General features: G+C 46.9%; 1 protein-coding gene across 1 annotated transcript in view; it reads right to left on the bottom strand.

The window, feature by feature from the left end:
• Positions 1–12,313, bottom strand: part of CMSS1 (cms1 ribosomal small subunit homolog) — a 600,650-nt gene that overhangs the window by 751 nt on the left and 587,586 nt on the right. Inside the window, exon 9 of the mRNA XM_063956255.1 lies at positions 806–894. Coding sequence (XP_063812325.1) covers positions 806–894 — 89 coding nt within the window. The remainder of the gene's footprint in view (positions 1–805; positions 895–12,313) is intronic.

Genomic DNA, 12,313 nt, shown 5'->3' with positions numbered 1-12,313 from the left:
TTACTCAGTGCATGTACAATATGGGTCCTGCCTCATTGGGCGCTCTACGGGTGCATAGTCTGCTGTTTGGGGGCAGGGAGGGGGCGGTCAAGCCTGGTGTTTCCCAAAACAGAGTAGTGTGGCATCAGTTTTGGGGCCTCTTGGTCGGAGCTATGGCAGCCAGTTTGCACCACCACAGGGGTTCCACAGCGGGACGATGGTGCAGCAGGTGAGCTGATGCTGTGTTCTAGGTCACAGCATGGTCCACTAATGCATGCAGGAGGTGTCTACTTATATGAGACGCCTCCTGCTGCATTACCATACTAGTGCATCTCTGCGACTTCCCTGTAAGCAGCCGCGATACACTCTCCAACCTCGTCTCAATCAGGTCCTGTATTTGCCTCAGAAAAAGCTATTTTATATGGGACAAATGGGTGAGCATTCTCTGCAATGCATGTCACTAAACAGTTGTTATATTATGAAGGCTGAATAGATATCTAACAAGTACAGAGTACAGTATATCCACATATCTTGGGGCTGATACGATACATCTCGAGGTTCCGCCATTTGCGGCTGCACACCTTCCAGTTATTAGGGCAGCAAAACCCTTTCTATTTTTGTACTTGCAACTCTATGGGATGCAATCAAACCCCTGCAGATTTTCCTACCCTAATTTGCCCCAGGGGATCAGCACACCACCCTGCAGGTAACTGATCTGCCCCCTACTAGCGCATGAGACCCCAGACTTATGAATCTATCTTATGAATAGAAGGTGTCTGACCCCTGTACAGCAAGAGGAACATTACTTATAACCAGCAATCCTTACCTCTGGAATATTCACCATCCTCCGCAGCTTCACATCCCTCCAGTTCCAATCCCAAACCAGATATTTCAGGGATCGCAAGCTGAGTCCATCTGCCAGCAGAGGGAAGAGCCAAATGTCAATAAACAAGTAATGCGTTCAGTGTGGAATCTGTAAGCGCTGCACAAATATATGAAGAATCACACATGTAGATCATTTCTCCTGAATATAGGCCGGCGTTACACGTGATGAAAGATGGCTTTGTAAATATAGCACAATAAATATGAGGAATTCGTATGGGCATTGGGCATAATTGATAACGTTGGCCTGTGTGGTTGACTAAATGTTGACTCAATGGGGGAGATGTACTAAGTATTGGAGAGAGCTAAAGTACCAGCCAATCAGCTTCTAAATATAATTTTATAGGCTGTGTTTAAAAAAATGAGTTAGGAGCTGATTGGCTGGTACTTTATCTCTATCCACTTTATCACTCTCCAAGGCTTAGTATATCTTCCCCCCAGTTAGGTGTAACTGTTTTACACCATGGCGGGGATGCTCCGCAGACTATGCGCACAATTTCTGATGTTCTACTGTGAATTCCTCTTGAAATTCAATTTTAATTGTGGAGCCTGGAGCTACATCTATCGGGTGAAGCCCTGAACAAGATTAGACATTATGCAAGGCTTGTAAAAATGCCGCCTTTAAATAATCTTACATACAGGTACGTACAGAGGTGTCCGCATACATCCAGCATTTATACGCCATATGAAATTAGATTCCAGGCGCTACTGAGATAATCTGAGAGATGAAGTGCAAACACCACTCAAAGGGCACTAGAGACGCTGTGTTAGACACATACACAGTCGCAGATGAAGCACAATGGAACTTGGAGAAAGGAAAAGCTGCGGCTGCTGTATTGCAGCACTTACACAGATTCAGACTCAGTCACACACAGGTGTACACGTCACATAACAAGTTGGCCAGTGTAATCTAGCAGAGTAGTTCTGTCACTTCCACTTTATTTATGCGAATAGGTCGCACACTTTGAGCTATGTTTGATGCGGCCGAGCAGCGCATGCCCTGGTGCACCGAGAAGGGCCGTCTGCCGCGACTGAAGCCACAGTGTCTGAGAACATCTGTATGTGTGCCCTGTGCTGAGGCGTTGGGTATGCATTGCCGGAGGTGATCATACGGACGCTGGGATCCTGGCCGCCAGAATGCTGGCAGGGGACAAGCGCAACAAAGCACTTTGCAGGCTTGCTGCGCTCACCACAGGTTCTATTCCCACTCTATGGCCGTCGTGGACACCCACGAGTAGGGTTAGCCCACTAGCCGGAATTCCGGCTGGCAGCATTATCAGTGGTCGGGATTCCGGCATCGTATCCTGACCGCCGGGATCCCGACTGCTGGCAAAGCAACTGCATGGAGATTCACTATTCAAATGTTTTATAATTATCTCTGAAAAAAAAAAAAAAGTGGTTTTGTCCTCTCAGTGTATACCGTCCTGAACTATATATGTTTCTTAAAACAGTTAATATTGTCTGGATTCCAGTTCTTTGTGCATTTTTGTATTATTTATGTTTGATCCCAGAATCTTTGCATTATTATCGCTATTGCTTTTCAGCATTGTCTTAATTATTTTTATTATTTAACTATCTATATTATATAATAAATATATATTATATATATATATATATATATATATATATATATATATAAACACAGAGAATTCAGCACTCACCATAGCAAGCTCACTTACAGTATCGTCACAACATCAATAAATAAATGATGGGGGTTTAGTTAGTGAATTGGCCAATGCACGGAAGCCTGCAAACCGCTCGCCAAGGTACCCCAACTTCTTGCAGGTCCTACACTATTACAGAGTCTTAAAGATTAAAACCTGGCAACTGTATCACACAATTTTTTAGACTCTGTAATAGTGTAGGACCTGCAAGAAGGTGGGGTACCTTGGCGAGTGGTTTGCAGGCTTCTGTGCATTGGCCAATTCACTAACTAAACCCCCATCATTTATTTATTGATGTTGTGAGGATAAGTGAGCTTGCTATGGGGAGTGCAGAATTTTCTGTTTGTACATATTTAAGTAGGTGGCTATGGGCTACATGCACCCCACCCTATGAGTGGTGAGTGCAGACACTGCTCCCCGCTTCTGGGGTGGCGAGTGCTGCGGTTTTATATTTGTTTGTATGTATATATATATATATATATATATATATATATATATATATAGGGTTATAGGGTTGGGTATGTGTGACCGGTGGTCACCATACCGACGCTGGGATCCCGGTTCCAAGATGCCTGACAGTGGAGGGGCGCGGGTGCAACGAAGCCCCTTGTGGACACCCATGCAAACTATCGGGATTGTTAGGGGGCGGGATCCCATGTCGGTATTGTGATCGGCGGTCACACAACTACACACACACACACACACACACACACACACACACACACACACACTATATGATCTTTTACAATACATGTTGTAATGTTAGCCCCCTCTGTAACTCATGATTACAGAACTTGGCGATGAACAGCGCTGCGATTTTGTTGCGTTTTATTTTATGAAGCAGATCTACCTCAGTGGTAATTACCTTGTTGATAGATGTAACATGATTAAACGTTAAGATAAATGTCATTTAAAGCCCCCACATATTTGATACACTGTTTATGATAGTTCATGTGAGGGATGAGAAGGGCACTGTGTTTTGGTTACTGTGAATACATACACACGTATATGACCTCCTGTTTGTAACTGTAGTAACATGTAATGGAGTCTATTATCAGCACCTGGCTCTCTCCATCGCTCACCAAGTCCCCAGCGCTGGCTCTCCGCACTCGCACACAGCCCAGGCTTATTGAAATAAAGGTTAGCAGAGATTCCAAGTGGTCTCACCACAAGAATGTATATGAATCATTCCATTTCAGCGGTTGGAGAATCAATTTATTTAATAGACATGTAAATCAGTGGCCTCTAAAGAAGAGCAGAAATGCTTGGAATTGGTTAGGTGGTCTTCACCTCCGCATGCAGCGTATATATTAAGTGTATATTTTCTATGGAGTAATGTGAGCTGGAATGATTCATGTAAACGCCTTATGGTGACACAGCTTTCAACCGCTGCCAACGGCTATATAGCTGGAGCGGGATGTGGTAAGGCATAAAGTGGCTCCTTCAGATAAGTATCCAGCTCTCTTTAAACTGAGGTGTCAGGAAAAAAAAAAAAAAGAAAAGTGTTTTTTTTTCTTATATATTTTTTTTGTTTGCTTTTAAATGGCTCAAAGAAAAATTAAACTACATAAATGTTATATCCATGTTCCTTGTTTTTGTTTGCAACAAAATCCCATCATTTGTAATATATTTCTAAACCTGATTCTGCTCGATGACAGAAGTCCGTTGTGTTTCTCATCTCAAGGTGGGTACACACTAGCACAATGGTCCTCATTCCGAGTTGATCGCACCAAACAACTTTTTGCTGCTGGTGCGATCAACTAATCTCCGCCTATGGGGGAGTGTATTTTAGCATAGCAGGGCTGCGAACGCTTGTGCAGCCCTGCTATGCTAAAAAAGTTTCACTCAAAACAAGACCAGCCCTGGACATACAGTAATTACCCTGTGCGACGGATCCAGCGATGATGGGGCCGGCTTTGACGTCACACCTCCGACCTCCGTTCGCCTGGACACGCCTTCGTTTTACTTACCACTCCCCGAAAACGGCAGCAAATGGTAAGTTGACGCCCCGGAACGCCCTCTTCCTGTCTATCTTCTTGCGGTTGCCGCTGCGACCGCTTTCTTCTCTGTCAGCACCGGTGACCTCTGACGCCGGGCAATGATGCGCATTCCAGACCTGTTCACACTGCAGCAAAGAACCGCTGCGTGCGAACGGGTCAGAATGACCCCAAATGTTGGTATTGTTTACCGACAAATCATCTAAACCATGATTGCACGTTTCAGCGGGTTGCATGCGACATCTTATGGTCAGCCCTGCTGCACTGCCAACCGTAAGATATTGCGTGCGACCCGGTGCATATTAATGAAAAAATACGATTTTGGTACCTACCGGTAAATCCTTTTCTCTTAGTCCGTAGAGGATGCTGGGGACTCCAAAAGGACCATGGGGTATAGACGGATCCGCAGGAGCCTGGGCACACTATAAAGACTTAAACTGGGTGTGAACTGGCTCCTCCCTCTATGCCCCTCCTCCAGACCTCAGTTAGAAAACTGTGCCCAGGAGAGATGGACATTTCGAGGAAAGAATTTATTGTTATAAACACGGTGAGTGTCATACCAGCTCACACCTCAAACACACTGTAGAACGTGGCATTCAGTAGAATACCAGCCAACGGCATGCACAAAACACAGCCATATGCTGAGAGAATATGCAACACAAACCGTGTGTCCACATAAGCAAAAATAAGACCCCGCATGCCATGGCATGAAAAAACGGTAGCAACCGCCTGACAGAGAAGACACACCACCAGGGTGTAACCAAAAACACTAACTGCAGACACCGTACGCACTGGGACGGGCGCCCAGCATCCTCTACGGACTAAGAGAAAAGGATTTACCGGTAGGTACCAAAATCCTATTTTCTCATGCGTCCTAGAGGATACTGGGGACTCCAAAAGGACCATGGGGTTTATACCAAAGCTCCAAAACGGGCGGGAGAGTGCGGACGACTTTGCAGCACCGAATGAGCAAACAAAAAGGTCCCCAACAATCATGGTATCAAACTCGTAGAGCATAGCAAAAGCGTTTGATCCCGACCAATAATCCGCTCGGCAAAGTTGAACCGCCTAGACTCCTCGGGCATCCGCCCAAGAAGAGCCCATCTTTCCAGTAGAATGGGCTTCCACCGACTTCGGTCACGGCAATCCAAGCATCGAACAACATGCCAAATCGTATCACAGATTCAGCGTGTAACAGACAGCATACTGCAGTCGCCCCAAGCATGTTGGGAGCATACCGGAGAAACAGAGCCTCTATTTCTCCCAACTGAGCCAAATTGGCAACCTAAATATTCAAATCCCCGGTAACACCGAAAGACTTTGAATCAGCTAATGCCGAAGGAACCACCGGCATCAAAAATAGACTGTTTTCTGCGAAACCCAGAAACCACTCTTTGGTAGAACTACAATCCGAGTTCACAAGTCCTCTCTGTCTACCTGGAAGATCAAACAAGGCTCTTGTGAGACAAACCCACCACGTCCGACACCCACCTTACGGACGCCAAAGCCAATAGCATGACCACTTTCCAATAGAGAAATTTATTTTTTTATTTTTTTTGAAAATAATAAGGCCATACTGCCCCGAAATGGAGCCTAACTGTAGGCCTGCATCCACAATGGCTTGGAAGTATGGATAAGAACGACCTAGCAGAAAGTCTTCCATAGAAACCATCCTGGATTCACACCAAGACACAGAAATCTGCCAACCACGGCGGAAAGGCTTTGCCGTTACTTCTGTCCTAGCCTGAAACATTGAGGAAACGGCTTCACTGAGAACATCCTTCCGGCTTAGAATATGGCATTCAACCGCCACGCCGTCAGACGCAGTCGCAGTAAGTCTTGATAAACGCCCTGATCTAGTTGTAACAGTTCCTCACATAAAGGAAGAGGGCAGGAAACTCCCATGAGCAAATCATGAAAAAACTGGATAGCAAAACCTCCTTGGCTAAATCAGATCCGAGAGGATCGCCTGAACCTATGTTCTTCTTACGTTTATCACCTTCCGAAAAAATGAAATAGGAGAGGCCACATAGACCGACTAAAAACACCCACGGTGTCACGAGGGTGTCCCTTGCCTGAGGCCTCTCGTTGAAGCGAGACACCAACATGACCAATTGCGACCCTCCACAAAAGTTATCACGTCTGTGAAAAATTCTCGACGATGACTGAATTTTCCCCCGGATGGAGATCGCGTCAGCAGAGGAAATCTATTTCTCCTTCGCCAACCACCGGAACGAATACTACCAGACTTTTTGCCCCACGGCAAAACTGTGCATCTTCTGCCATTGCCGCTTTTCTCCTTGTTCCGTCATAGCGGCTTACACACGCCATTGCTGATAAGTGGTCTGGCAGAACTAACATGGGCCGAACACGAAGAATACATTCGTCGAAAATATCTTTTAAATCAAGAAAGCTTATTGCAGACAAGCTTTCCAACTTAACCTTAACCTTTGGAAATACGTCCCTTGCAAGGCCTGCTCCCCAGCCTCGGAGATCGTTATGCACGGATACCAGGATCTAACCTTGGATCCCGAACCTTCATCCCTCTAGAAGGAGAGAGCCGAGCAGACACCACAGGAGTGATGTCCTGGCCTTTAGGATTATATTCCGGTGCATGTGCAGGTGAAACGCGAACCACAATTTCAACTGGCCCCTTGAAAGCCACTCTGGCAGTAGACGTGCTCACCAAAACAGGCCTCGTAGGCCGCACCCATCTGTTTTAGTAACAGAACATATTGATGAAGTGTCCCAGCAAAGCTGATCCAACTATGTATCCTCAGACCTCTTTCCACAGGAAAAACCCCCGAACATTAACCGGGCAGTATCTACTCTGAAACCCACCTCCGACAACTGTGTCGGTGGGAACAACAGCCAATCCCTGTGTCGAAGAACAGTCAGAGAGAAACAACGATTTGCACCTTTATACAGGGACAACCGGACAATGTCCTGAACCTGACGCACCTCTGTATGACGTAGCGTACTACCTCCCCAACCAGAGGGGAACGGCAAGATCCATTAGAAAAAACAGTAAGGGGAACAACCGTAACTCAGAATGCTCCCCCTTTTGATTCTATAAATACCTCACAAGTCTTAGTCCATTCCTGGACTAACTGAAATTTTTAGACTAGCGCTCACCGGAGTGGGAACTAGCCAGATAGACTCAGCGACAAGTGGTGGATGTGTTGGAAACAGAAAACGACATCCACTTCTGCGAACCTACCAAGGCAGCAGAACTCTTACCTTCCAACCTTCCATTGTCTGCACAGAAAGGAAAAAAACACGGTATCGAACCGGTTAAAACGACTGCATCCCACAAAAGAATGCGTCACCAACCGTTGTGAAGGAGGCTAACTCACGAAGCTAGACTTACCAGGTGTATCCGCCGAGAGTGACTGAACAGAGGGCTCACCAAACAGCTGTATACCTCCCCGAGTATCTCTCGGAGACAACCTCAGCATTTTCCCAGCTACACCTCCTGCTGTCACGCGGCAGCCTGCTGCAATGTTATAAGTAGAAACAACATAAGCAAGTTTACCCACACTAGGTAGGGTAATTCTATCGGATGCCTACCCGAATACAACCCTCCCTCATGTGCATGCAATGCAAATAAGGCCAAAGTATAGAAATAAAATATCACTCAGCTTCCTGTGTATGATCCTTTGCGACCGGCTCTGCGTCGACCAGGAGTTGACTGTCGTAATGTTCTCTCCGCGTCGGGAAGAGAATAATATTCGGACTCCTTGAGAGGATCGAAAACCAACTCGTCACGGCCAATCTAGAGCTTAATCAACAGAGCGATCAGCACATGAGAAGAATACCATTATCTTAGCATTCATGGATATACATAATGTAATACACAATAAAACACACATATCCTAACCATGCATATATAAATATATATCAACATATATATACATAAAGATATAACCTATACGCAAGTGGATTGTCCAGACCCGTCAGGTCCCAGCAATGTGTTGTGAATGTGTATGACCATGTACTGACGTGCCCCCGATGTGGATCTACCAGGAACGTTATGGTCGACAGAAACTGAGTAAATGTCGACAGCAAGGAGTAGTAAGCGGTCAAAAAATAATAATAATCTTAGAACCCTGAGGGGTCTGAGGGAAGTTTACATATACAATTTCAATAACACTCCCCCCACATATATCTATATATATATATATATATATATATATATATATATATATATATATATATATATATACCAATACAGGTACAAGGCAATAACCGCCTGTTAATTTTTCTACCCCGGAAATACCGTTGATGCCGACAGGGCATCCACCAACAACTGTGTCTCCCCTAGCGCGTTGACTTGTTTTCAAGCACACAAAACCAACCTGCTAATACTTAATTATTTTTTTTTGAATCAAGTACCGCCAAGCTTCGGCGAAGCCGACAGTTATCCCCACAGCAGCTTGTGACAAAGCCCTAACACCTGTCGACATATGTCGACTAACCGAAAGTGGGTAAAACACAGGGAAACAGTGAGTTTATGTATCACAACAAGGATTATGTGTCCATTATTAAACATAATGCTATATGACACCCATATAGCATTAAACACTCTGTGCCCCCCTCCTTCTTACTATACAGTAAATCCTGGTGGGGACCTGAGGAAAATGGCGCTGACTCCTCTGTGAGGGCTAAGCTCCGCCCCCTCCCGGCGCGCTTAAGCCCGCTCAATTAAATATAAATATATAACCCCCTAAAACTAGCTGGGGACCCTATATACAGGGGGTAACCCCCTGTATAACTTACTTTTTGTCCCAACACAGCCCAGGGCGCCCCTCCTGCACCCTGCACCCACGGAAGCCGTTGGTGTGTGGGAGCTATGGACCGCAGCGTGCACGCTGCGGTCTCCCGGCGGGGCGAAGACACCCGGTGTCCGGGTATGTTCCCCCGCACGGGATCCTTTTATCAATGCCGGACAGGGCGCTCCCCCCCACCGCCCTGCACCCTGGAGGCCGACGGGGAGCGGGAACAGAGAGCGCAGCGCTACCGCTGCCTCCCCCTCCCGTTCGCAGCACACTGGCGCGGCGGGCGCCGAAGCAGGTCGTCCCCCCGTCAGTGATTACATTTTTTAAATGTTACCCAGGGCGCTCCCCCCCAGCGCCCTGCACCCTGCAGGCCTGGTGGAGTGCGGGAGCCGGGAGCGCAGCGCTACCGCTGCTGCTCCCTCCCGTTCACGGCGCACTGGCGGGGTGGGCACTGAAGTATGTCCCCCCGCCAGTGATATTACTGATTTTATTATATGCTGCCCAGGGCGCTCACCCCCAGCGCCCTGCACCCTGCAGGTGATGGAAAGCGCGGGAGCGCAGGGCTACCGCTGTCTCTCCCCCCTGCGACACGCTGGCGGGGTGAACATACGCTGTGCCCAGGCACCGTAATATGTCCCCCGCCAGCCTTATAGACCGTCAGCAACATGCCCCCAGGGCGCTCCCCCCCAGCGCCCTGCACCCTGCCAGAGACGTTGGTGTGTGGGAGCATGGAGCGCAGCCCTACTGCTGCTGTTACCTCCGTTACTGGAGTCTTCTGCCGTCACTGAAGTCTTCTTTTCTTCCAATACTCACCCGGCTTCTTTCTTCTGGCTTTTGTGAAGGGATTGACGGCGTGGCTCCAGGAACAAGCAGCTAGGCGCACCAAGTGATCGAACCCTCTGGAGCTAATGGTGTCCAGTAGCCGAGAAGCAGAGCCTTTAAACTAAGAAGAAGTGGGTCCTGCTTCTCTCCACTCACTCCCACGATGCAGGGAGCCTGTAGCCAGCAGGTCTGCCTGAAAATAAAAAACCTAACAATAAAGTCTTTAGAGAAACTCAGGAGAGCTCCCCTAGTGTGTGACCCATCACTCCTGGGCACAAAGTCTAACTGAGGTCTGGAGGAGGGGCATAAAGGGAGGAGCCAGTTCACACCCAGTTTAAGTCTTTATAGTGTGCCCAGGCTCCTGCGGATCCGTCTATACCCCATGGTCCTTTTGGAGTCCCCAGCATCCTCTAGGACGTATGAGAAAAAGAAATGTGATGGTTCTGTCGTTTATTAAACCTTCCTGGTGTATGTCCGGACAGATAGGTATACTACCTGACCATCGGCCCGATTGCCTGTCGTCCTGGTGTGTACCCTTAGAATCTCCTACTCTACTTGTCTACCGTATGACTGTTCCATCTCTATTCTCACTCCAGACTCATATATACATTGTCCATTGTGAAATAGGGCACCAAGGCTGGGTACACACTAGACGATGTGGACCCAGCCCAACATCGCTGCCGACGGGAACAGACATGCGGCAAGTGCCTACACACTTGCCGATGTCCGGTCTGACGGAGGGGGGGGGGGGGGGGGGGGGGGTCACGTGACATTCTACATGTAATATCTACCAACTTTCCCTGTTGGCCCAGACATGGGATGTCGCTGGCCACCCTCGGGAGCATGTATATATATATATATATAAATATGTATATGTCCCCTTCCTCCCCCACAGACACCACAGTCTGTCTCTCCCCAATGAATCCATGCTGCATTCCCAGCTCTCCCACCCCATTCCTAAACCCTGTATCCCCTCACCAATCCACTCTTACCCCGTTGAGATACTCACCTGCGCTGCACTCCCCAGTATCCAGAACCAAACACCGCACAGCATATACCATGCGTCCCTCACAAACCACCAAAAGAGGCCGGCGCAGGGCACAGGAATCCTGGCAAGCAGAGCTGTTGTCATGTCCTGAAACTGCCTGCAACAGAGTTGGACCCAGAAGAGCGGGTGCACACTAGCACCGCTCAGTCACTGTGTGTGCGCCCCTGAGCGGCATATCCTTGGGGCCCGGTACAGGTTTCCTCTTTGAACCGCCCCCCCACCCACATTGACGACCCTGGAGTCATGCAATAGGTCACTTGAACCAGCTCAGCCAATATGATATACATTATCTTTTTCAGCTGCTTTTCCCATCCCAGCTCTCTCTGTCATTCAAATAAGGCTGTGGTGTCTTCTGATACTGTAGGGCTCACTCAACCTCTCAGAGCATCCTAGATCAGTAACCTGCACCCTGGACCTGGTGTATATTGCAACTGTGCAGTGTCTAATATAGTTGTATCTTATTCTCATGGGTTATTCATAATTTTTTTTTATTTTTTATGTAGAACTACACATACGCTGATCATGAATAAATTATTTATACAAATTAAAATATAGAAACAATGATGTGCAAAGTGGGCAGAGAGATGCACTAGTCCCAGGCCAAACATATCCAGACCTGAGCTATACATCCCGAATGTCTTGAATATGGCGAGACAGTCCCGTTTGGAACATTTGTCGAGGCTTCAAGATTATATATATATATATATATATATATATATATATATATATATATATATACATACACACACACACATATACACACATATATACACTCACACGCTAGTATATATATATATATATATATATACACACACACACACACACACACACACACACACACACACACTGATAGGGAACCGTAATGAAAGAATGTAATTGACACTGGTGTTACCCCTGTACCTATCTGCAACTGGTACTCCGATTAAGCACCTAATTTTGATGAGTTTACTGGGCACTAAATCCAAGACAGTTCTCACATCTTTAGAGATAGGACACAATCATAAGAAATATATCTCTAGTAGTTCATTTTTGCTAGCTATAGCTCTACTGCCATCTACAGTGTCAATTCTAAATGATTTCTTATTTGTTACTCTTACTAAGGGTTCTGTTTAGTATAGGGAGAAAAGGACAAGATAGGCCTTC

Source organism: Pseudophryne corroboree, chromosome 2, assembly GCF_028390025.1.
Source record: "Pseudophryne corroboree isolate aPseCor3 chromosome 2, aPseCor3.hap2, whole genome shotgun sequence".
Taxonomy (NCBI): Eukaryota; Metazoa; Chordata; class Amphibia; order Anura; family Myobatrachidae; genus Pseudophryne; species Pseudophryne corroboree.
The sequence above is the reverse complement of the archived record's forward strand: the minus strand, read 5'-3'. Positions and strand labels throughout refer to the sequence as shown.